The 27,033-nt window shown below is 43.1% G+C and overlaps 1 protein-coding gene across 2 annotated transcripts in view; it reads left to right on the forward strand.

The window, feature by feature from the left end:
- Positions 1–27,033, forward strand: part of Phactr4 (phosphatase and actin regulator 4) — a 74,182-nt gene that overhangs the window by 25,645 nt on the left and 21,504 nt on the right. Inside the window, exons 3-7 of one of the 2 annotated variants that reach the window (XM_038334277.1) lie at positions 12,401–12,574; positions 15,126–15,206; positions 19,294–19,455; positions 20,883–21,260; positions 26,284–26,875. In XM_038334277.1, coding sequence (XP_038190205.1) covers positions 12,401–12,574; positions 15,126–15,206; positions 19,294–19,455; positions 20,883–21,260; positions 26,284–26,875 — 1,387 coding nt within the window. The remainder of the gene's footprint in view (positions 1–12,400; positions 12,575–15,125; positions 15,207–19,293; positions 19,456–20,882; positions 21,261–26,283; positions 26,876–27,033) is intronic. The other variant, XM_038334278.1, reaches the window with a different exon arrangement.

Genomic DNA, 27,033 nt, shown 5'->3' on the forward strand with positions numbered 1-27,033 from the left:
CATGAGGAAATCATTCATTTGGGGTGTCAGCTTACTCTTTCACAGTGTAGTCCATTATCAGCATGATGGGGATCATAGCGCTGTGCAGGCAGACGTGGTGCTGAAACCGAGAATGCTATATCTTGCAGGCAACAGGAATTTGTCTGACTGTCAGATTGAGGGAAGCTTGAGCAAAGGAGACCTCAGAGCTCACCCCCACAGTAACACATTTCTTCCAACAAGGCCATACCTCCCAGTAGTGCAATTCCCTTTGGGGGCCATATTTTCTCAAACCACAACATAGCCAACCCCTGCCTCCCTTCCCTTCCAATGACATGTTGCTTTTTTGCTCCTAGAACCAACCTTCTCCTATATATGATAATTACCCACTTTTGCAGGGTCCACTTTTCCTGTGGTTGCTGCTCCATTGTTCTTCTCTAACAAATGCAGTATGGTCTCAAGTAATGGCAGGCTTTTATCTATACTATGGAAATGAACAAAAAAGGGGGACCTGAGTTCTACCCAAGGTGCTCAAGAGTGTACTCTAGATGGAGGGTGCTCATCTTAGCTGCACAAAACTCTGGGTTCAATTCCCAGCACCGCATAAACTTGGGTACAGCATGCAACTGTAATCCTAACATTCTGGTGGAGGCAGGAGGATCAGGTCAAGGTTATTTTTAGCTACATACTGAGTGCCAGGCTTACCTGGGCTGCCTGAAACACTGTCTCAGGAACAAGAAGAAATCAATTTTGCCACTATAACTATAACAAAAAAATTTGGGGATACTGGAAATGTAGTTTGGCATAAAGTACTTTCTAGTATGCATGAAACCCTGGATTAGATTTGATCCTAATCATGGCAAAAATTTATTGCATATATAATAATAATCATAAGTGTTTTAATTAAAAAAAATTAGCCAGGTGGTAGAGGCGCATGCCTTTAATCCCAGAAGAGGCAGGCAGATCTCTGTGAGTTCGAGGCCAGCCTGGGTCTACAGAGTAAGTTCCAGGATAGTTAAGGCTATGTAGATAGATAGACTCTATCTCAAAACAAAACAAACAAAAATTTAAATTTTACTTGTTATGGGTGTTTGCCCTGCATGTCTGTGCACCACATGTGCTTGGTGTCCACTGGGGCCAGAAGAGGGCACTGGGTCTCCTGAATCTGGAGATACAGGTAGGTGGGGGCAGGAGTCAGACTTAGTCTTAGCTGCTGAGCTATCTCTCCAGTGTTTAGCAAATGTTTCAGTAGGCAACTGTTTAGAAGGCCACACAAGATCCTTCAGAAGGATAAGTATCCTAAGATATGTAGACTGGTCTCAAACTCACAGAGATCCTCCTGCCTCTGCCTCCCAAGTGCTGGGATTAAAAGCATGCACCACTACCACCTGGCTTTCTTTTTTCTTTAAAAAAGAAGCTCTGTGTGTGTGTGTGTGTGTGTGTGTGTGTGTGTGTGTGTGTGGTGTTGTGCATATGCATATATTCATGAATGCATGCTGGTGAAGCCTGAGGTAAATGTCGCTTACCTTCTCAGTCACTCTTTCTTCTGTTATCATGTGTGTGCATATATGTGTGTGGGGACATGTGTAGGCCATGTGCTTTTGTGGAAGTCAGAGGACAACCCACCAGAGTCTGTTCTTTACTTCCACCCTGTGCCACACAGGAAGTAGACCTTCTGTTTTGGTGACTGAAGTCTGAGCCCCACCCTACCCATTTTCCTTTTTTTTTTTCTTTTTAAAGAAAAGGTTTTATGTTGGGGTCTTAGTAGTACATGGTTTTAAACCATTGTAGTCAGGAGGCTGAGGCAGGCAGATCTCTGTGAGTTCCATACGATAGGATCTGCATACATTGGAGGCCAGTCAGGAACACAGTGACACTGTGGTGGCTTGAATATTAATGGCCCCTGTTGACTCACGTGTTTGAATTCGTGGTCCTTAGGGACTGGCACTATTAAGAGGTGTGGTCTTGTAGGAAGTATGTCACTAGGGGTGTGTTTTGAGGTCCCAGAAGCTCAAGCTCAGGCCTGGTGAGTCCCAGTCTCTTTATCCTGCCTTCTGATCTGGAAATAGAACTCTCAACTACCTCTCCAGTACCACGTCTGCCTGTGTGCCACCATGCCTCCTACCATGATGACAGTGGACTATACCTCTGAACTGTAAGCCAGCCCCAATTAAATGTTTTTCTTTATAAGAGCTGCCACGTTGCCAGGCAGTGGTGGTGCACAACTTTAATTCCAGCGCTCAGGAAGCAGAGGCGGATCTCTGTGAGTTCAAGGCCAACCTGGCCTACAGAATGAGTACCAAGACAGTCAAGGCTATGTAGAGAAACCTGTCTCAACCAGAAAAACAAAGAGTTGCCATGGTCATGGTGTCTCTTCTCAGCAATAGAAACCCTAAGTAAGAGAGACACCTTGTCTCAAAACAGACAAAAGACAAGGTCTCACTGTGTACCCTGACTAGCTTTGAAATCCCAGCCTGGCCTCAGAAAGCAGATGCCATCATACTGGGCTCCCCACCCCCTTTAATAAAACATGTTTGAAAATGTGAGCTTGTGTATGTTTGTGTTATGTGTGAACGCGATACACGCATGCCACAGTGCATGTATGGTCAGAGGACAACTTTAAGGAGTCACTGAGGGTTCTGGGGGTTGAACTCAGGTTATTATGGCTGTCTGACAAATGCTTTTACACTATGAGCAGTCTCGCTGGCTCTTCTATCTTATTTATTGAGACGGGATCTCTTCCTGAACCCTGAGTAGACTATCTGGCTAATGGGCTCCAGGGTCCTATTGACTCCACCCTGTTCCCTCCGTGCTGGGTTACAGACACAAGTTACCATAGTGCCTTTTACATGGGTGCTGGGGATCCAAACCTAAGCCCCCGTGGTCGGCAGTCAGACGCCATTAAGTCTGCTTGTCATGTTGCTGAGCTGTAACACAGTTGTCATTTTCTGTGTGGTGTGGGGCTTGTACCAGGCTGAGCAAGCACTCTGCCACTCAGCTGCACCCCAGCCTGCATCCTTCTTGCTGCAGTTGTGCCTGAAAATACATTTTCCTGAGGCAGACTCAGATCTGCCTGTACTTAAAAATGCAGAGACCTTATCTGTCTGTCCCTCTGTCCAGTGCATTCTAATTCCTGTGGTCAAGGCTGTGCAAAATCTCCAGAAGTGGAAGGCTTTCTCTGTACAAAGGCTACTTTGTTCATTAGTGAAACATTTTGTTTTCTCTAATTTTGTTGTAGGTTTCTGAAACTATTCCTTAAATCCCAAAATAAGCCTCTTTTACAGAACAAAAAAATGTGTTAAGTACTGTGGCAAAGTAACATAAATTTTGCTATTTACAAAGTTCTGAAGGCTGAGACAGGAGAATCATATTAAATTTCAGGTCAACCAGGGCTAGGGAGTAAGGTCCTATCTAAAAAAATAAAATAAAAAAGCCAGAAAGGACCAAAAACATTGCCAAGGTAGCAAAGGTACTTGTTGCCCAAATCTGATGACCTGAGTTTGATCCTGGAACTCACTGGTAGGAGAGAACAAGCCAGCACTGGTGGTGCACGCCCTTAATTCCAACATTCAGGAGGCAGAGGCAGGTGGATCTCTGTGAGTTCAAGGCCAGCCTGGTCTACAAAGTGAGTTCCAGGACTGCCAGAAGCCCTATTTTAGAAAACCAAAAAATAAAAATTAAAAAAGGCAGAGAGCAAACTCTTTCCGGTTTTCCTCTGACCTCCACACGTGAGCCTGGCATGTGCACATTCACATAAGTTCATATACAGCGAGTGTGGGGGAGACAGGGGTGACACGATGACTTACCACAAAAATACCCCAAAATTAACAAATAATTTTTGAAATTGATAAGGTACAAATGATAGACGTGGAATTAAAATAAACCAGGTAATTTAGTCACTTATTATAAATCTAGTGAAGGAATGTCGAAGACTTGTGTTCTGTGGATTTCTGTTGCCTGGCTATGCATAGCCATCCATCATAGGTGAGTTGGAGCTGGTTGTAGGCCAGGTGTGATGCTACACATCTGTCAGACCAGGTGCCTGGGAAGCTGAGATGAGAGTGAGCTCAAGGCCAGTCTGGGCAAGTGAAGCCTCTTCTCAAAATAAATGGAAAGAATGCTAAGGATAGAGTTTATTGGTAGAATGCTTCCCTACCGTGCAGGAGGTCTTGGTTTCAGTCCCTAGTACTATCAAATAGAAATATATAAAATTATACAGTCTTTGATCTAGGGTGTATTGTTTAATCCTATTATTTTCTTTAGTTATGCATAGTTATAACTTACAAATAGTTAATAAATACTTGTAGATGTAAAGTTTTAAAATGTATGGTTTGGTTTTGTTGTTTTGAGACAAAGTTTCTGCTATGAAGTCCAGGCTTGTCTTGAACTCACTATGTACCTTAGGCTCTTCCTCAAAGATACAGCTAACTGTAGACAAAAGTTTCTATCCTACCCAGTTCTGCAGCCGTTCAGTCCCAAAGAAACACACAGAGGCTTATATTAATTATAAACTGTTTGACCTGTTGCTCAGGCTTTTTACTAACTAGCTCTTACAACTTAACCCATAATTCTTATCTGTGTTTAGCCTAGTGGCTTGGTACCTTTTTTCACTAAGGCACTCTCATCTTGCTTCTTCTGTGTCTGGCTTGTGACTGACTCTCTGCCCTTCCTCTTCCCAGAATTCTTAGTCTGGTCACGCCACCTATACTTCCTGCCTGGCTACTGGTCAATCAGCATTTAATTAAACCAGGATGAGTGACAAATCTTTACAGTGTACAAGAGCATTATTTCCACAGCAGCTAACCTCCTACTTTAGTTTTTGAAGTTTTTAAATTATAAGCATGTACCATCATGGCCAACTTCTAGTGTGTGGGTTTTTTTTTTTTTTAATTATTTTATGTGCATTTATGCCATAGGTGTCAGGTCCCCTGGAACTGGAATTGCAGGTAGTTGGGAGCTGCCATGTGGGTGCTGGGAATTGAACCCACTTCAATTCTGGAAGGGCAACCAGTGCTCTTAACTGATAAGCGAGCTCTTCAGCCCCTCTAGTTTTTTTTTTTTTAATTTATTACTTTATTTTAGATATTTAGTTATTTTGGGGCAGGGAGCATACTTTATGCCATGGCATGTGTGTGGAGGTCAGTTTGAAGAAGTAGGCTCTCTTCCCACCATAGGTTCTTAGAATGAATTCATCCCATCAGGCTTGCACAGCCAATTCCTTCTTCTGTTGACTATCCTGACAGCCTACAGCCTGTCTTTGCTTAAAAATAAATGTTTGTATGTGTGTGCGCATGCACATGCGAATGCACACCTTCAATCCCAGCACTCAGGAAGCAGAGGCAGGTTGATCTCTGAGTTCAAGGCCTGCCTGGTCTACAAAGCAAGTTCTAGGACAGCCAAGAGCTACACAGAGAAACCCTGTCTTCCAAAAACAAACAAACAAACAAATAAACACCGCTGGTCATTGGTGGCACATACTTTTAATCCTAGCTCTTGGGAGGCAGAGGCAGATGAATCTCTGTGAGTTCCACACCGACCTGCTCTACATAGCAAGTTCCAGGGCAGGTAGGGCTGCATGTGTGACCTTGTCTACAGGAGGAAAAAAGAAAAAAAAAGAAAAAAAAAGGAAAGAAAAGGAAAGAAAAGAAAAAAAAACAAAAAGGGACCAGAGAAATGGTTAAGGGCGCTTGCTGTTCTTCCTGAGGACCCAGGTTTGATTCCCAGCACCCATATTGTAACTACGAGCCATCTATGAGTCCAGTTTCAGGAGAATCCAATGCCGTCCTTTGACTTCTTCAGGTATAGAACATGCATATCATGTACAGATAGATATGCAGGCAAAACATTCATACACATCGAACTAAAATAAAAGTAATAAAAAAGGGGCTGGAGAGATGGCTCAGAGGTTAAGAGCATTGCCTGCTCTTCTAAAGGTCCTGTGTTCAATTACCAGCAACCACATGGTGGCTCACAACCATCTGTAAAGGGGTCTGGTGCCCTCTTCTGGCCTGCAGGCATACACACAGACAGAATATTGTATACATAATAAATAAATAAATATTTTTAAAAAGTAAAGAATAAATGGATGGCTTCTGGGTAATGATTTTCCAGCCTCCATGCATGCCTGCACAAACAAATAACAAAATAAACCTTTAGATACATGAATAAAGACGTGCTAAAGTATCACTGGACATTTGAATGACTTATAACTGGATGACAAATTAGTTTCTAAAAAGAATTTAATTTGAATCTAACTTCATAATTTAGACCTTTTAAATTAAAAATTACACTTATTTATTTATGTGTGTGTCTACGTGCACATGCACATTGTGCCTGTGGCAGTCAGAAGACAACTTACTGAAGTCTATGCTCTCTTACCATGTGGGTCTCAGGGATCAAACTCAGGTCATCAGCCTTATCAGCAAGTGCCTGTACCTGCTAAACCATCTTTTCCTCCCCTTTATAAAATTTGATATTATATAGAACTTGAGATTAATAACCTGTGTAGGTAGTTGTGAGAACAAGACTTATATAATGTCATATATATTACATTTTGGTGTGTGTTTTGTTGTTGCTGTTTAGTTTTTGTTTTTTTTTTTTCATATATATTACATTTTGGTGTGTGTTTTGTTGTTGCTGTTTAGTTTTGGGTTTTTTTTTTTTTTTTTTTTTTTTTTTTTTTTTTTTTTTTTTTGGTTTTTTGAGACAGGGTTTCTCTGCAGCTTTAGAGCCTGTCCTGGAGCTAGCTCTTGTAGACCAGGCTGGTCTCGAACTCACAGAGATCCGCCTGCCTCTGCCTCCCGAGTGCTGGGATTAAAGGCGTGCGCCACCACCGCCCGGCCTAGTTTTTGTTTTTTGAGATATGATTTCATATACCCCAGGTGACCTTGGGTGTTTGGTCTTACTTTGGCCTCTCAAACGCTGGGATTACAGATGTGTATTACCTTGCCTTCTGTCAACTGTATGCTGCAAGCCTTTGTTATTAAATGAAACAGATGTGAGAAATTATAATAAGATACAATAAGATTACAGATTTAAAATTAAAATAAAAAGTAGATGTGGGGGAGAGGGGAGATGATGGAACTGGGAGGAATGGAGGAATCGAAAACTATAGTTAGCATGTAATGTTTGTGAGAAGAATAAATATAAAAAATTAAAATAAAAAGCAGCATGTTAATAAAAAGGGGCCACAGACTTTGAAGTTAGAGAGATTTCAATATATATCCCCATTTTGTCACAAATTAGAATTTTTTAATTATATGTATGGATGTTTCTGTTTTGTTTTAAAGATTTATTTATTTATTACGTATCCCTGCAGGCCAGAAGAGGGCCCCAGATCATGGTGTGAGCCACCATGTGGTTGCTGGGAATTGAAATCAGGACCTCTGGAAGAGCACACAGTACTCTTAACCCCTGAGCCATCTCTCTAGCCCATGTATGGTTGTTTTGTCTGCATGTACCTTGTATGTGTCTGGTACCTAAGCCAAGGAGAGGGCATCAGAGCCCCTGGGACTAGAGATACAGAGAGTTGTGAGCCACTATGTGGGTGCTGGGAATCAAACCTGGGTCATCTGGAAGAACAGCCAGTGCTCTTAACCTCTGAGCCAACTCTCCAGCCCTGTCACACATTTGTAAAATGCTAAAATTAAACAAAGTAAGGCATAGGTGTAGCTTAGTGATAGGCCACTTAACTAGCAAGCACAGAGCCCTAGGTTTATTCCCCAGTACAACAGAAGAAAAAAGAAAGAACGAAAAGGTAGTATATGCCTGTAATCCTGCTACTTGGAAGGTTGAGGCAAAAGGTTCAGGAGTTCAAGGCCCAACCTCAGCCACATGAGACCCTGTCTCCAAAAGCCATTTGAATGAACAAACAAAACCAAAAACGTACAACTGAAAATATCTTCAGAAATAAATTTCTCCTTGATGAAAACAGAATTGCAGAAAGAAACAAAGAGTTCATAAATGATATATAGAAAATACAACAGTATTGTTTGTTAAAACAATAAAATATTTTCTATGGTTTATTGTTACTTGTATTTAGAAGTGAAATATGTGACAATAGCCCAGAAGATTAAAGTTAAGTAAGAGTCTTTCATTGTTTAGGAAGCAGTAAAGATGTAAATCCACAATAAGTCAAGGATGTAGAAGACAAGACAAATACAAACAACAGAAATAAAGCTATACTGACAGTGGAAAATTCAAATGTAGGTGGACTAAGTACCCCGGTTCGAGACAGCTGACTAGGTATGGCACTGTACACCTGTAATACCAGTGCTTGGGAAGCTGAGCAGAGGAGCTTGAGTTTGAAGCCAGCTTAGACCTTGTTTTGAGGGAGCAAAAAGTCAGTTATCAAATGAAATAGGAAACTAAAATTGAAGTAAAAGTATTTCTACAATGTATAGGAATTTTCTTCTTAAAATGGGTTCATTCAGGAGGAAACCATCTAGGCTAGAGAGATGGCTTCACATTAAGTAAGTGCACTGCTCTTGCAGAAGACCCAAATTTGGTTCTAAGCATTCACAGTAAGTGACTCACAACCTCCTATTACTCCAGTTCTAGGGGATCTGATACCTTCCTCTGGGCTCTACAGGTACCTACATGAGCACATATGCACACACACATACACATAATTTATTAAAGGGGTAAAAAATGGCATGGTGGTTAAGAGGACCAGGATTAGATCCCAGCTCCCACACAAGGGCTCACAACTGTTGCCACTTTAGTCACCTGGGAGCCAACTCTTTCTAGCCCCCCAGGCACCAGGCAAACCATGGTGCAAACATACATGAAGGCAAAATACCCTTCCATTCCTTTAAATCTAAGGTAATATTAATTTCTTTAAAAAATTTGTTTTTTCGAGACAGATTTCTCTGTGTAGTCTTGGCTGTCCTAGAACTCCCTCTGTAGACCAGGCTGGCCTTGAATGCACAGAGATCTGCCTGCCTCTGCCTTCCTAGCGCTGAGATTAAAGGTGTGCACCACCACTACCTGGCTCTCGAACTCACAGAGATCTGCCTGCCTCTGCCTCCTCTTAAAATTTTTTTAAGGTGGGCAGTGGTGGCGTGCACCTTTAATCCCAGCATTTGGAGGCAGAGGCAGGTGGATCTCTATGAGTTCAAAGCCAGCCTGGGTTACAGAAGGAGTTCCAGGACGGCCAGGACTGTTACACAGAGAAACCCTGTCTCCAAAAACCAAAAAGAAAAAAAATTTAAAGAAGAAAACATAACTAAATTTACAATTATCCAACAGACCTTGTCACACAGAAAAGCAATCAAATTTCATAGCTTGAGATGTCACAGTGCCTCTCCCAGCAGTGTTGGGAAAAGTAACAGCACACCAGTCAGGATGTTAATGATAGTGTAACACAGTGAACCAACTTGACCTGCATATTTGGAACACTGCACTACACCCATCCATGACACAATGTACATCATTCTAGGTTTGTCTGTTTTGAGAGAAGGCTTGCATATACATAGCCCATGCTGCCCTTACACTTGTAATCCTCTAGCCTCAATCCCCATAGTGACAGTACTGGGATCATAAGTGTGAGCCATTGGGCCTGCTTGATCAGAAGGCTTTCACCCGTAGAGCCATCGCTCTGGCTTTTTACTGTTGACTTAGGATCTCACTCTGTGTCCTGGAGCTCACTCTGTAGCCCAGGCTGGTTTTGAACTTCAAGTAATCCTCCTGTCCAAACCTCCCAAACGTTGAGGTTACAGGTATGTACCAAGTGTTTGGTATAGTAATATACACTATTGTGTATATGAAATGTAGTGTAAGTGTGGTTAGAAGCAGAAGCAGGCAGATCTCTTTGAGTTTCAGACAAGCTTGATCTATGTCAGTGGTTCTCAACCTTCCTAATGCTTCAGCCCCTCAAGTTCCTCCTGTTGTCGTGACCCCAGCTATAAAATTATTTCTGTTGTTACTTCATAGTTGTAATTTTGGTACTGTTATGAATTGTAATGTAAATACCGGTGTTTTCCAATAGTCCTAGATGAACCCTGTGCAAGAATTGTTTGACCAACCCCTCCAAAGGGGTTGAGACCCACAGGTTGAGAACCACTGGTCCACATAGGTTCTCAACTACAGGGCAATCAGTCCTACACAGAAAGATCCTGTTTCAAAAAAACAAGCAAAAATGCCAAACAAACAAACAAGCCTATGCTTCCTTTTGATTTGAACGGTATGTGAGTGAGACGGGACACAGAGGGCGGGGGCTCTCACTATCCCATGGGACAGCCTTGGTGAGCAGAGTACTGCAGCATGGGACCTTCAGCTTCCTCAACAAAGGCGTAAGTTTGAGCCAGAAAATGTCTGCCTCTGTCTCTTATAACATATGATAAGAATCTGGGGCTGGGGTAACAAACTGGGTGGACCTGAGACCCCTGAATATTTGCAGTTTTTCTTTTCTGAGCTGTATGCAGGGCCTAGGGCCAGTGCCACACTCACTCAAGAGCTTGAGACAGCCCTGCCCTTGTTTTTGAGACAGCCCTGTGCATTGAGCTACATTGTTTCACTATGGAGACCAAGCTGTCCTGGAACTTTTGATCCTCCTGCTTTTGCTTCTTGGGTGCTAAGATTATAGGCGGATGCCATCACACCTAGCTGGAGAGTTTTTAAAAGGATTTATGGTCCCACTTCCTGGGGATCCTGTATTAAAAAGTGTATTATAAAAGCATTTGGACTGATTCTGAATATTTGGACAGATGTGAGTCACTGAAATAATATGCAGCTTGTCACTGAGAGTAGGGAGGGGAAGAGGAAGAATAAAAATGTGAGTGAAGCTGGGTGTGGCTTGCACCTGTAGTCCTGAATTTGAAGGGAAGACCATGGAGGACCAGGAGTTCATGGTCATCCTTAGCTACAAATGAATTCAAAGCCAGCCTGCGTAACTAAAGACCCTGTCACATAATACAAGCAAAAATAAAAATACAGGGCTGGAGAGATGGCTCAGAGGTTAAGAGCACTGACTGCTCTTCCAGAGGTCCTGAGTTCAATTCCCAGCAACCACATGGTGGCTCACAACCATCTGTAATGAGATCTGGTGCCCTCTTCTGGCATGCAAGCATACATGAAAGGAAGGAATGTTGCATACATAATAAATAAATAAATAAATAAATAAATAAATAAAATACAAAGATAGATGAGTAGGTAAATGTTAATATGGATGAATGAATTGGAAAACTTAGAGTGCATGATTGGGTGTGGCCTTGCCCACTGTATGAAGCAAGGTTCTGGTCTCCTAAAACATTTGACAAAACTAGGTACATATGAAGAGAAAAGCAAAGAAAACACTGTTTCTACTGGGCAGTGGTGGCATAGCCTTTAATCCCAGCACTTGAGAAGCAGAGGCAGGGGGATCTCTGTGAGTTCAAGACCAGCCTGGTCTACAGAGTGAATTCCAGGACAGTCAGGGCTACACAGAGAAACACTGTCTCGGGGAGGGAAGGTAAGGGTAATTGAAAAGTAACAATAAAAAGGAGATCATTTTTTTCTAGTAAATGTGTTAAACTCTTCCTGCCCCCAAACATTGTTTGCTTCCAGTATGAAATATTTTACAAATGTGTGGATTCTGTGATGCATTCTGTGAAGTAGCAGTTGCACCTTAATCCCAGGAGTGAGTCCACAGAGCTTTTTCTTTCCTCTAGACTTCTCCCGAGAACTCTGGGACAGGAGTTGGAGTGCAAGGCTGCATTGTGTTGCTTTCCTGCTTTTTCTGTTGCCTTCCTGCCCCTCCCCTTGGCTGCTACTCTCTTTACCAGTAAAGCCCTCAGGACCTTTGATCTCAGTCCTGAACTTGTAGCGTGTTCGCTGTGCTTTGTGTCAATGCCTTAATATCAGGACTTTCTTTAAATAATAAGATGATGGCAGAGCAGAATCTCCCCTCTACACTCCTCTAATTCCCGCCATTTCAAAGCATCTTCTCTATTGTCCCTTCCCTACCTCAGTCTCCTCCCAGTCTTCCAGTTATGCAGAGCCCTTTTTGTGAGGGGAGAAAATCTGATAAACAGATCCAAGGTGTCAACACTTGATGAAGTGCCCTTCCCCAAACTGCTTAAATCCTGAAAACTGCTGGGAGGGGGTAATAAATTATTTAACAGTGACTTGTTAGTAGTGGAATTCCCTGCTTCAGGGACACAGAACTCAAGAGAATGGCTACATTGTGTGTGCTAAAGATGTAGACCTGGGGATCCTCATCATCACACTGAATTTTTCTCTTAAATGATGTCAGGTTGGTTTGGCTCCTATAGTTTTGAGTTTGGGCCTTTGCTGTCCATGTGGTGTCAGAGTGTGACCTGTCTCCATGATTGTTTATCGTTGCCCCATCCTTTCCAACGGGCACAGGAAGAGAGGGGACATTTTTAGAGGTTATACAGGAATAATAAATTGGCTGTTTCTTCCCGTTCTCCTCCATGTACAGAAGAAGCAGAGCAGCCCTCTGGAGACCCAGACATGGTCATGGGCAGTGTGGAAGCAGGAGACACAACACCTCCCACCAAAAGAAAAAGCAAGTTCTCAGGTTTTGGCAAGATCTTCAAGCCATGGAAATGGAGGAAAAAAAAAAGTAGTGATAAATTTAAAGAGACGTCAGAAGGTGAGTGCTCAGATTTAGATGTGTGTTCTGACGAGTGAGGGCGAAGTTCTTGCCTGGGCTCTTCCCTGTTAATACAGAGGACCTGATGTACTTTTGTTCTCCTGAAGTCCCTGCAGAGGAGAGGATCAGAAATCCAAGGACCAGAGCCCAAGGTCATTCTTAGACATAAACTGAATTTCAGGCCAACCTTGGCGCCAACCATAGTGTCAAGACCTTGTCTCAAAAAATAAAAATAAATATGGCTTCTAATTTAAGAGTTCCCTGTTTGTATTGAGGATGTAACTGAGCAGGTAAAGGCAGCACTTGATGCAAACTTGAGGGCCTGAATTAGAACCCCCAGAACTCACATAAAGCCAGATTCATCACACATGCTATTGTAGGCCAGTGCTTCTGTGGGGAGATGAAGGGCCGAGACAGAGTCACCAGGAACACGAGGCCAGCTGGCGTGCAGTGGGAAAAGAGCAAGCAGACCCAAGCGACCATCTCAGTCAACCAAAGTAGTGAGGTTGACCTTTGACATTCACATGCATACCGTGTCATGCTTATGCCCAACTGTGCTTGCACAAATATATATATACAAATTGTACACACACATAAAAAAAGAATAATTGTCTGATTTAGCTGGGCTTGGTGGTACAGGCTGTAATCCCAGCACTTGGAAGGTGGAGGCAGAAGGATCAAGAATTTAAGGTTATCCTTGGCCAGGCAGAAAATTCAAAATCAGTCTGGGTTGTATGAGGCAAACAATTAACAACAAAAGGAGGGGAAGTTCTATTATTTAATTAATAGTTGATTAATTTAGCAGACAGTCTCATGTATCAGGGTGTCTTTGTACCCTTTATAGAGCAAGGGTTATCTTGGAATTGTGGTTCTCCTGCCTCTACCTCCTGAGCACTAGGACTACAGGTGTGTGCTACATCTAACTTATGCGATGCTGGAGATGAACCCAGGGCTCTGGCCTTGAAGGCACATTCTTCACCAGCTGAGTTTCCTGTTCCAGAAGTACCCGGCTTTTTCATCTCTCCCTAAACTTACATAACCTCCTACTCGGAGAGTTCATTCTTTTAGCTTGAGACCGATGAATGGTCCTTCACTGAGCCTTTGCTTTCATTTGCGTTGTGTATTGAGGATTAAACCTATGAACCTAGGGCATACAAGGCTAGGCAAGTATGCTACACTGACCTACAACCCCAGCCATCTTTTTTTTTCTTTTTTAACGCAGGGCCTTGGCTGACCTGCTATGCTCTTTCTTGCCTGGGATGGCCTCATTTGTAGCACTCACCCTGCCTCGGCCTCCCAAGTGCTATGGTGGGCCATGGTGTCTAGTTGTTTTAACCTTCAGTGTGCTTGTTGGGTGAGATCACAGCTCAAGGGGAGGTCTAATACAGTTTGCCAAGTCTGTTTTCTCCTTCCACCCTGTGGGTTCCAGGAATCAAACTCCATCCGTCAGGCTTGGCAACAAGTACCTTTACCCACTGAGCCCTTTTGCCGGCCCCCATCTGTTTTTTATTTTGATTCAGGTTCTTACTAGATTGCACAGACTGCCTTAAATTAACCATGATAATCCTCCTGCCTCAGCCTTTGGAATAACTGAAATTTACAGGTCTGTTTCATCAATCCTGACTTACACTTATATTCTGTAGCCTCCTTCCCAGGTTTATATTTTGATAGGATTGATTCTGTTCAGAAAAGACAGACTTCATGTTTCACACCTGTTATCTTAGTACGTGAGAGGCAGGACCATGAGGCTTGCCATGAGTATGGGACTAGTCTGGGCTGCATAGTGAGTTCTAGGCCAGTCAGAGCTGCATTGTAAGACCTCCCCAAAAAAATAAATATGAAAATAAAAGGGCCAGATGGGAATACACAGCGAGACTGGCGCACCTGTACTGTAGCAGATCTAAGGCGCTTCTTTCACTTAGCGCACGTCTCAGCAGTATGGCTTATCTGTAATCCTTATTATTGAAGGCCTAATTAAGCCAGAGTATGACTTCTTTGGGGAATGACACTGTCCCAGTGCAGATAATAAAATAAATTTAGATGCTTTGTTGTTTGGTTTTGTATCTAGTTCTAAGTGTGGAACCCAGGGCTTTGAACATGCTAGGCAATCACTGCTTTTGCTCTCTCAACCCTGCAATTTTGTTTTATTTTGGTCAGAATCTTGCCATGTCCTAGCTGGCCAAGTACTGTGTAGCATAGACTGGCCTCAAACTCAGCAGTATTCATCAGCATCTTCCTCTCAAATGATGATTTTTGTTTTGTTTGAAACAGTCTTGTGTAGCCCATGCTAGTCTAGAAGTTACTATGTAGCTGAGGCTGTCCTGGAACTGATCCTCCTGCTCCCACCTCCCAAGTGCTAGGATTACAGACATATGGTACCATCCTCAGCTACGTTTTTTAATGTAAAGGTAGTTTCCCTGTCCTCTTAAGAATTCCCTTAAGAATACAAAGAAATGTGAATCACTTTATTCTTTTATACTTATAATGCTAAGAGTTATGTTGATCTTCCAACTGCCACATTTCTGAGTTGTGTTTTCCAATTTAATGTTAGTTTTAGAGAGAAAAATATCTATGCGAAAACCAAGAGAAGAGCTGGTTAAAAGAGGGGTTCTGTTGGAAGACCCTGAACAGGGTGAGTTCCAGACAATCAGCATATGACTGTCTCTGTACATGTGGTCTTTGGCTGGGTCTCACTAGGGATTGGAATTCTCTTCTTTGCTTTATTCTTTCTGTAGTTACGGTGGAGGAACACTTGAAAAAATGATTGCCAAGCCGGGCGATGGTGGCGCACGCCTTTAATCCCAGCACTCGGGAGGCAGAGGCAGGTGGATCTCTGTGAGTTCGAGACCAGCCTGGTCTACAGAGCTAGTTCCAGGACAGGCTCCAAAGCCACAGAGAAACCCTGTCTCGAAAAACCAAAAAAAAAAAAAAAAAAAAAAAAAAAAAAAAAAAATGATTGCCTGTTTCTTCCCAGGTGTCTGGCTTCACTCTTAAGCTATGACATAGAATGATTGGTGAAGGGTCCTGGGAGCAAAAATTCCATGTGTCTTCTTCCAACTTGTCACCTATCGTGGTGACAGTTAGTTACTTCAGATTGCCAAGCTATCTTACAGTGATCACTCACTGATATTTCAGCGCCCACTGCTAGTTAGTGATGTTGAGGCGGTCTTTTATGGCTGTTCTACAGCAGTGGATTATAAATGTACAGCATAGTATTGTACCTTGATTTATTCAATTTCTCTTCAGTTTCATATGCGGAACAATTCACTACTTTTGTAGAATTCCCATCTTGCTCCCTTCCTTTCCTAAAAATAAGGAAAAGGCTCAGTGGTTGAGAGTACCTGCTGCTCTTACAGAGGACCTGGGTTCAATTCTAAGTACCCACATAGTATCTCACAGCCATCTGTAACTCCAGTTCCAGGTTATCTAGCACCCTCTTCTGGCTTCCCCTGGCACCAGGCAAGCATGTGGTGCATATACATGCATACATACAAACAAAACACTAGTACACATAAAAACCAAAAACAAAAGATTTTTAAAAATTAGCTGGACAGTTGTGGAGCATACCTTTAATTCCAGCAGAGTAGGTGAAGGCAGAGGCAGGTGGATCTCTGAGTTTGAGGCCAGCCTGGTCTACAGAGTAAGTTTCAGGATATCCCAGGATATCTAGGACTACACAGAGAAACCCTGTCTCAAAAAACAAAAACAAAAATTTTAAATAATAAAATTAAAAATACAGTGCTAGAGAGATGGCTCAGCAAGTAAAGGTACCTACAGAGAACTGTTGTCTTCTGATCTCAGTATGTGTTCCGTGACATATGATCCATGACACATGTATACCCATGCACATGCATACACCCATAAATGAATGTAATAATTTTTAAAAAATAAATAAGAAGCCAAACATGGTGGCCCACACCTTTAGTCCCAGCACTTGGAAGTAAGAGGCAGTCAGATCTCTGTGAGTTCCAGACTAGCCTGGTCTAACAGTGACTAGACCAGCCAGGGATACACAGTGATACCTTGTCTCAAAAAGCAAAAGGAAATAAACACTAAAGTCTACAACTGTACATAGTGATACGTACTTGTAATCTCTGGAGACGGAGAGAGGAGGATTGCTAAATTAAAAACCAGCCTGGTATTTAGAGAGAATTCTAGGCCAGCCACAGACTCTTTCTGTAAAAGCTAGTTTAATAATTAACCAATTAATTAATTTAATAAAAGTAGACCAGAGTGTGGTATGTCACACCTATAATCCAACAACATTAGGAGACAGAACCAGCTTGATCCAGTTCAAGGCTAGTCTAGGCTGAGTATGAGCCCTTGCCTCAAAACAAATAAGTAGGTAAAAATGCTATATGATTTCTCTACTTATTGTCTTTTCTTCAATGCTTCTAGTCTAAACTCCACTGCTTACTGGGCACGCTTGAAGGCCGCCATCTAATCTCTTAGTGGAGGTGATGCATTGGGTGAGAGGAGCTGTGAGAGGTCTGTGAGAACTTATTGGACTAATGCTAAAGATATCAAGAGATGAGCACACATGTGTGTGCACATACAAAAATAAAACAAATTTTAAACGATGTTACTCTAAGCATTACTGTGGAAGCAAGAAAGGACACTAATACCACCCTGTGACCTGTCTGTCTGTTTCCCTCCCTCCCTCCCTCCCTCGCTCCCTCCCTCCCTCCCTCCCTCCCTCCCTCCCTCCCTCTTTCTTTCTTTCTTTCTTTCTTTCTTTCTTTCTTTCTTTCTTTCTTTCTTTCTTTCTTCCTGTATGTATTTCTGTCTTCCTTTCTTTGTCTCCTTTCTTCCTTCCTTTTTCTCTCTTTCTTTTCAGTACAGAATATCTATTTACTTACTTGATCATTATTATACAGTATTCTGCCTATATGTATGCCTACATGCCAAAAGAGGGTACCAGATCTCATTACAGAAGGTTGTGAGCCACTGTGTGGTTGCTGGAAATTGAACTCAGGATCTCTGGAGGAGCGACAGCGCTCTTAACTTCTGAGCAATCTCTCCAGCCCCTGAGCCATCTCTCTTGCCTCCTCCTCCCTTTTTAAATATAGTTGTATTTCTTTGTGTATGGGTGTTTTGTTTAATTGTATGTCTGTGTCCTTGGAGAACAGAGGAGTACATTGGATCACTGGAGTAACAGACAGCTGTGAGCTGCCAAGTGGGTGGTTGGTATTGAACTCAGGCCCTCTGGAAGAGTAGCAAGTATTCTTAACCACTGAGCCAGTTCTCCAGCCCCTTGACCTCACTATTTTCAGCTTTGTCTTGTAAATAAGTCTAGGAAAATTTGGGGACTGAGGATGTTTCTCTAATTGCTCCTTGAGAGAATTTCACTTTCCTTTCCCGTAGCAGTGTGTGATAACTGCATTAAAGCAGCAGTTTCTCTTGCTCTTCCTGTCCAGTCACTGCCTGTCTATAACCCTCTAACTAACAGCTTTCAGAGCCAGCCTTCCACAGGGTAGACAACACTATACCTCCCTGCTCCTTCTAGTCCTTGGCTTTTGGTTTCATCCAGGATTTATTTCTAGCTCCATTTCGTGTCTTAAATAATCTTTATAGCCTGGCTCCTAGTTGTCCTTACAGCCCTACCCGTAACCGTTAGAGTCCACTCACAGCTGTGGTACCAGGTCACTACCATACTGCGCTCATTGCCAGTCCTGATCATAATGTTACCTTTTATATATACTATTGCTGCTTTTTTTGAAGCTTTTTTTGTTTGTTTGTTTGTTTGTTTGTTTTTCAAAACAGACTTTCACTATGTAACAGCCCTGGCTGTTCTGGAACTCTCTTTGTAGACTAGACTGGCCTTGAACACACAGAGATCCGCCTGCTTTTGCCTCCCAAGTGCTGGGATTAAAGACCTGCGCCACCATGACCCAACCAAAAGGCTTATTTTTTAAATTATGTATATGTGTTTGGTGTATCTGTGTTGTGGACTGTGCATATATGAGTGCAAAGGTCAGAAGCAAAAGATCCTGGAGCGGAACTAGACAGATGGCTCAGAGGTTAAGAGAGCTGGCTGCTCTTCCAGTGGTCCTGAGTTCAATTCCCAGCAACTACATGGTGGCTCACAACCATCTATCATAGGATCTGGTGTCCTCTTCTGGCCTGCAGGCATACTTGGAGGCAGAGTGTTGTACTATTATACATAATAAATAAATCTTTTAAAAAAAAAAGTCCCTTGGAGCTGTAGTTACTGGTTGTTGTGAACTGCCTGGCAAGGATGCTGGGAATTGAACTGAGGTCCTCTGCAAGAACAGAATGTGCTCTTAACCACTGAGCCATTTTTCCAACTGCCCCTCCCCCATTTTCTTAATTTAAACAGACTATCTTTCATCCACCTGGTAGGCTTCTGGAGCCTTTCTATCACAGTGTGATTTTCTTCCTCAGTGCTGATGTCAGTCACAAGGCTTTCCATATGCTAGGCAAGTATTCTACCACTGAGCTGTACCCCCACCTTAACATGGTGATATGGACGTGTGATAGATTATTTATGTAGCAAGTTACTTGATGTAGTTGGTAATAAATTACCTTTTGGAAGAAGAACTCTATTTCTGTTAATATTGCAAGGCTCCAGATAACACAGACTTCAACAAGAAGCCTATCTATTAGAGAGAGTGAGGTAAGAGAGGTTAGAAACCACCAGCTCTTCCATCTGACTATGCCAGGTCCATCACGTAGTGTTTTTCTCTTTCTTCTTGCAGGTTATGAGGATGCAGGAAAACTGAGCCATGCCACATTAAAGAATGGCCACACCACCCCCATAGGAACTGCCAGGTCTAGTCCAGTCCTGGTGGAAGAAGAGCCAGTGAGAGGATCAAGTCTTCGAAATCTTATTCCAGAAGAGGATCCAAAGAAGAGACTAGGTAAGAGCGTGAAAGCCATAGACTGTTCTCATTAACCTCAGAGGACTGCAGGAGAGAGAAGTCAGATGGGGAGAGGGATTCATGTTCTTGAGAAACTGCAGTTTTCTGCCCTTGTTACTCCCAGCCATTCCCCCAAATTTCTAAATTTGTGATTCTTTCTCTGCCCCTTTCTTTTCTCTCTACTTGTTTGTTTCAAGACCGTGTCTCTATGTGTAGACCAGGCTGGCCTTGAACTCACAGAGATCTTCCTGCCTCTGCCTCCCGAGTGCTGGGATTAAGGCTGTGTGCCACCGTGCCCACCTCTCCACCTTCATTCTTTGACACAGAGTCTCACTCTGTAGCTCAAGCTGGCCTCCATCTCAGGGTGGTCTCGCTGCCTTAGCCTCCCATATGCTGGGTTTCAGATGGGAGCCATCACACTTAGCCCTTCTGTAGGATTTTGTCAAGCTCCACATTTGTGTTCTTCCCAAGGAATTTTGCGTGTGTGCTTTTATGGGTGCAGGTCTATTTACCTGTGGGTACCAGAAGTTGGCATTGTTGTTTGCTCTTCACCTTTTGAGGGGGGCAGCTAAAATTTAGTTTTATTTGTTTTGTTTATCTAATTTTGATTTTCAAGACAGGGTTTCTCTGTGTAACTGTTCTGGGCTGTCCTGAAACTCAATGTATAGAGCAGGCTGGCCTCAAACTCACAGAGATCTGCCCACCTCTGCCTTCCCAGCGCTGGGGCTTTTGCCACTACCACGCAATTTATTTATTTATTTTGAGACAGCATCTCTTACTGAACCCAGAGCTCACTGCTTGGCTGGAATGGATGGCCAGGGAACTCCAGTGGTCTTGTCTCTAACTCCACCTCCAGCACAGCACTAGGGCTAGAACCTAGCTTTTATGTAAATATGTTTTTCTAATTATTCTTTATTAATAAGAATTCAGGGCAAGAACCTGCACGATTAGAGAAGCATTGGAGAAGCAACCAGTGACTTCCTTTTTTGTTCCTCCATCCAAAAGGGCTGAGATCCTCTCCAAGCCTTGCCTACTACTTCCTGTGTCTATCTTTCCTCAGTCCTCTAAAACCTCTATGGTTAAATTTGGTCAGCAAGTTGCTAGCTCTGCCCTCTAATTCAAAACAAACTTTATTGTCAATCTTGGGAGTGTCAGAATGCAATCAAGGTGTCACACAGTAGTGGAGATCTGAACTCCGTCCTCGTGCTTGCATGGCAGGCATTTACCTGGGATGTCTTTGGTAGGAGGCTCTTGTATGAAGCATCACTACCCTTACTGGCCTCTCTTATGGACACTCCATAAGCATGTTGAAGGCATCTGGAACGTGGTCTATACACTAATCTGTAAATTCATTGATGACGTTGGTTGTAAATGTGTTCACATTTCCAGTCTCTCTTCCGTTTTAAATCCTATCATTTGTTACATAGGCTCAACCGGAAGCCAGCCCAACTCAGAAGCTGAGCCTGCTCCTGAGCATGCACCTAAGCATCCTTTGGTCCCTCCAAGCAGATCCTCGTCCTCTTCTTCCGAAACAAGTGAAGGGCAAGCAAAGGATGCCATGTCTGGCAGTGCAGCGAGGTCCCTGTCCTCCATTTCTGGCTCTACCACCACCGCGCCTGCTGTCACCATTGCTGCCACACACGTGACGAAGACTGCTAATTCCTTTGTCACCCCTACCCCAGCCCCCAGGACTCTGCCTGCTGCCCCTGTGAGCGCTAACACTACTGTCACTCATGCAGCCCCTGCCAAGCAACCCCCCATCCCACCCCCTAAACCAGCTCACAGAAACAGCAACCCTGTCGTGGGTAAGTCTTCAGAATTGTGTTTGGTTTAGTTTTGGACAGTTATTTTATTGAATGACTACTAGATTCTGATTTGATCTGTGGAAGAGTTTTCTAATTCATCTCTTTGAATATTCTCAATATAGAAAAAAACTTTAGAACCAGGTGGTGGTGCACACCTTTAATCTTAGCACTTGGGAGGCAGAGGTAGGCAAATCTCTGTGAGTTTGAGGCCAGCCTGGACTACAAAATGAGTTCCAGGACAGCCAGGGCTACACAGAGAAACCCTGTCTCAAGAAGAGAGAAAGAGAGAGAGAAAATTTTGGTTTTTTTGTTTTTTAATTTCAAATATATTGTTTTGCCTGCATATGTGTCTATCTGAATATGTGGGATTTATTATATAAGTATTACAAAACTAACTTTAGCACTGCTCATTTTCTTTATTTGATAATTACAATTTTGAAAATTTAAAAAGAATATCCCCTAGAACTGGGCATTGGTGACACTTGGAAAGTACTCAGGTGGCAGAGACAGGATTCAAGGATATCAGCTTTGGATATGTGAGTTTGAGGCTAGCCTGGGCCACATGAAACTGTCTCAACTCCTCTCTCTTTGATAAAAACAAAAACAGCAATAATGAAAATATATTAAATATAGTAGATGTACTGGATATTTGAAGGCAAAAATAAGCTTGACCATCATGGAATTGCCTTTGGTTTCACTGAGAAAATTAGAATAGTGGCACAGTTTACAAGGGGCAAGGCAAATGTCTCAACTACTTTAAACTACCAATACTACCTTTAAACATAAGTCTGGTAGCTAAAATGATGGTTTTGTCAGTGTCTTGACTTGTGATTCAGTGTTCACTATAGCATCTTCATGGGAACTACAGAGGTATTTAAGTTGTACGGATAACATCGTATTTTAACTTGGGGAGAGTTAAAATGCTACTCTTGCTGGGTGCGCGGTGGGATGCTGTGAACTTGAGCACTCAGGAAATGGAGACAGGAGAGTTTGCCAAAATTGAGGTTGTCCTGGTCTTCATAGCAAGTTCCAGCTTGGAGTCTGTAGTTCCTGTCTCAAAAATAGATAGACAGATTGATAGATTGGTACATTGATTGATTTTTTAAAAAATGATGGTAAAGGAAGCCAGACCTGCTAGACCTGCTAGAACAGGCCTGTGATCTCAGCTACTCAGGATTGCAAATTCAAGGCCTTCATGGCCAGTCTTGAACTTAGTGAGATCCTATCTCAAAATGTTAAAGAACATGTGGTGTGCATGCGTGTATCCATGTGTCTGATGTGTAGTGCTAACCTAGCATAGATAGGCCTGGCTTCGCTACTCAGGAGCACCACAAAACGAAAGCCAGGAAGTGTGCAGTGCATGTGTATAGGCTTAGGAAATGACTTTGACTTTTCCTAAAGTCTTGTTTGGGTCTATTTTCCTATCATAATTGCACTTTGTACAAGAATTTTCCAGAAAGGGAGGAAAAAAGGAAAAGCTGTCACTGATAAGAGTTTCAGAGATAAAGCCGGGCGGTGGTGGCACACGCCTTTAATCCCAGCACTCGGGAGGCAGAGGCAGGCGGATCTCTGTGAGTTCGAGACCAGCCTGGTCTACAAGAGCTAGTTCCAGGACAGGCTCCAAAGCTACAGAGAAACGCTGTCTCGAAAAACAAAAAAACAAAAACAAAACAAAAAATAAAAAAGAGTTTCAGAGATAATGAAATGGTAATTTTTTAGGAAAAATAATATTAGGTTTAAGTTCTTGTTAATGATTTCGCAGCTAATGAATAAAAAGTATACTCATTAAGACTCTGATGTCACTCATCTGGATGGAGTGACTAGAACCTTAATCAGGCTTCAGGATCAACAGGTTGGTGTAGCACAGTAGAAAGAGGATGGAACTCATCCTGATGGACATTGTCCTGACTTAGCTCTGAGGAGCCTGAGGAGCAGCTTTCACATGGACTCTCAAACCCTCCGTGGGCTGCAGTGATCGCCACGCTTTTGGTTAAGTTCACCTTGAAGGTCCTTGTGGATGAGGGGGCATTGATTCCAGAGGCTCTGGTATCAGTAAGCCCAACCTAGGGCCTGTGAGCTTGTGTTTCTGATAGATTCGCAGGGGCTGTCCATGCTGCTAATCCGGGGACCATGTTACACGCTTCTGCTCAGTTATGGTAGCACAGAGAATCACTAGCTGGCTGTGGTGCTGCACACCTCCTCTCAGCACTGAGGAGGGAGGAGTGGAGGGTCATCCTCAGCTACATAGGAAGTTCGAGAATTGATAGCCCAGAGCAGTAGGCCCAAGAATCAATATTGTTCTATGACATGTCCTCACAGAAGAAAAATGGGTAAGTCACAGAGTTTTTATTAAGATTAAATAGGTATGACTTAAAGGTTAGACTTTATTTTAAAATTAGTGACCTTCCTAATGCTTTGATCCTAAAATACCATTTCTGTCACAAAAGGATTATAATCGCAGATAGTTTATTATCAGCTGTTACTTAGAAATCCTTAGGAATGATAGGTTGGGTTGGGGGTGTCTTGGAGAGATGACTCAGCAGTTAAGTACACCTCCTCTTCTTTCAGAACTAGTTGGTTTGATGCCCTGTAATTTTAGCTCCTGGGCATTCACTGACCTTTCCTGGCCTCTGTAGGCACCTACACATAAACATACATAAAAATAAAATAAAGCTCTAAATATAGAAAAAGAAAGATCACTTAGGGCCCAGGAAAGGGCTCAGTCTGTAAAGCACATGCCTGCGCAAGCACAAGGACCTGTGTTCGACCCCTGGAATTCATATTTTTAAAAAAAAGTGTGTGTGGTGGTGCACTGTGAGTGCTAGGTTTAATTCCTAAAATTCTAGCGGGTCCCCGGCGGGCTCACGGAGCAGCTGCCAGCCCGGCAGAGACAGCTGCCAGAGCGGTGCAGATTCCCAGCGGCGAGCGGCAGAGGCAGGTGGACTCTCGGGGTCACAGGTCAGTCAGGCAAGTCTCAGGTCTCAATGAAAGAATACCTTAAGAAAACAAGGTTAAGACCAGGCCAACCTGGTCTACATAGTGAATTCAGATCAACCTACAAGCTACTTAGTGAGACCCTCTTTCAAGAAAAATAAAGCAATTTACTTCATCAATTAAAAATTAAAATGGGCCGGGTGGTGGTGGTGCACGCCTTTAATCCCAGCACTCTGGAGGCAGAGGCGGGGGGATCTCTGTGACTTTGAGGCCAGCCTGGTCTACAGAGTGAGTTCCAACACAGACAGGGCCACACAGAGAAGCCCTGTCTTGAAGTCTGTCTAGAGTATTGTAGATGGAGCAGCTAAGTGCTCTTCTTACCTTTGCATATCAGGTGCGGTGTTTTCCTAGGCTGTTCTTTTAATTTATTTGTTTGGGGTGAGGTTTTCTGTTTGTTTCTTAATTGTTTTTATTTTGTTTTTCTGACTCGGTCTCATCCGTAGTCCAGTCCTTGAAATCACTTTGTAGCAAGGACGATCTTGAGCTCTTGCTGCTGAGATCGTAGCGTGCACTGCAGGGTCAACATAGAGTGCCCTCTGTGAAGACTGGCTGGGATAAGTGAGATGGCAGCCAAGACCAGCTCACTCTGAATTTTTACATGGAATGAGTTTAAGGGCAAATAACGTTTTATTTGGGGAAATTTATAGATTCTTTGAGAACATTGGAGAAACTAAAATAAAAGATTCAGACGATTAGAGGTTGCTCATCAAAAGAATGCCTCTTTAATTGGTTCGCAGGTTAGCTTCCATATGATGTGATGGCCCACTTCTTACATAGATTAATGCCTGAGTCATGTGGGCTCTGGGAAGATCAGTAGGGATATATGCTGTCATGCTATAGAGTAAGAGTGTCTCGTAAACATATATTGAGGGCACACTATGTATATCCCTGTGAACATGCTACGGATGGAGACAAGAGTTGTTCTGCCATCAAACCCAGAGTGCAACACAAAGTGAGCATGGTGCACAGAGCATTAAGAGGTGTGCTCACTAATAAGGGTCAGTGGGAAACGGAGCAACAGTCTAACAACATGGGTGCCCTGGGTACCAGCTAAAGGCCATGCTTGTTTGTAGTGTGATCTTGGGCAAGCTGCCTAGTGTCTATCTTCTAGTTTTCTTTCTGGAAGAAGAAAAAATAAGATGAGACCTTGTTTTCCCTTGTTACCTCAGCTGGTGCTGGTGAGGAAGGCATGGAGATAGGTCTGCTGAGGTGGCCCAGTGTTAAAGGTACTTGTCACCAAGCTTGACAACTCAGTTTGATCCTCATGACTTACTTGATGGAAAAAAAGAACCAGTTACCCCCAAGTTGCTTTTTTTTTTTTTTTCGAGATAGGGTTTCTTTGGTAGCCTTGGCTGTCCTAGAACAAGCTCTGTAGACCAGGCTGATCTCAAACTCACAATGATCTGCCTACCTCTGCCTCCTGAGTGCTGGGGTTAAAGGTATGCATCACCACTGCCCAGCAATTTAAAAGCTTTTTAAAAAAACATTAAAAAACAGTTTAGCTTCTTTGAAGGGCTTTGTATTTGCCATATAAGTCAAGACTTATTAAAGTCTTTATAACTTTATAAATTTACTGAATTTTATTGAACAATGTATAATACAAAGCTGAGATGTTAAGGTGTCACCATTTAACAGGGTAATGTAAGAATGCCCAAGAAATTGGGGTGCTTTGGGTTTTAATTAATTTATTATTAGTGTGTGTGTGTGTGTACATGCTGTGTGTAAGTGCCAATACACACACATCACAGTGCACTGTGGAGGTCAAAAGACAGCTTTCAGGAATTGCTTCTCACCTTCCACTGTGAGTTAAGGCTCAAACTCAGGTCATCAGACCAAATTTTGTAAAGTGTTGTTCTCTCCTCCCCATCCCCAGCTACACAGAGAAGACAGCCTTGCTGTTTAGCCCTGATTGCCCAGAGCTATGAAATTATATAATTTGCCTGAAAGCTTAGTTCTGACCTCAACTCTGGCCTAGGTCTTCTGTGCATTTTAAGGCTGTGTTAACAATATGTTGCTCTCTTCTTCCCAGCTGAACTGTCCCAAGCAATAAACAGTGGTACACTGTTGCCGAAACCGTCCCCACCCTTACCACCCAAGAGAGGCATTCCGTCAGCCTTGGGACCCACCTCAGAGCCTGCTGCTTCACCCACAACAAAAACAGCAAGTGATCAAAGAGAAAAAACTGTCTCTGTGTGGGAACAACCGCTGATGATCCCGCCGTCCTCCCCGTCGCCCCCGCTGCCTACCCACATACCTCCAGAGCCACCACGGTCCCCATCGTTCCCTGCTAAGACTTTTCAAATTGTGCCAGAAGTTGAGTTTTCCCCTCCTTTAGATCTATCCCAGGACCTTTCCCAGCTGGAAGATCAGAAAAAGGAAGTCCTCAAGAAGATACAGGACCAGAGTTTTGGGGAGCCCCATATACCCTCCAGGCTGCCTCCACTCCCACTGCATATCCGAATTCAGCAGGCCCTTACTAGCCCCCTTCCTGTGACTCCTCCCCTGGAAGGCGCTCACAGAGCTCATTCCCTGCTGTTTGAGAGCAGTGACAGCTTCTCTGAGGACAGTGGTACCCTGGGGCGGACCAGGTCACTTCCCATCACGATTGAAATGCTTAAAGTGTGAGTGTTCATTGCCTGCCTCCTGTTCCTGTGCTTAGTGTACATAGCCACACATGGGAAGCCGCCTCAGAAAATGTGGGCAAATTAAAGTTCAAGAAATTCTCTGCCAGGAGTGTCAGTTCTAGAAACGGCTTTTTTAAACCTGCTGACTTCTCTCA

The sequence above is a fragment of the Arvicola amphibius genome, chromosome 6 (assembly GCF_903992535.2).
Source record: "Arvicola amphibius chromosome 6, mArvAmp1.2, whole genome shotgun sequence".
Lineage (NCBI taxonomy): Eukaryota > Metazoa > Chordata > Mammalia > Rodentia > Cricetidae > Arvicola > Arvicola amphibius.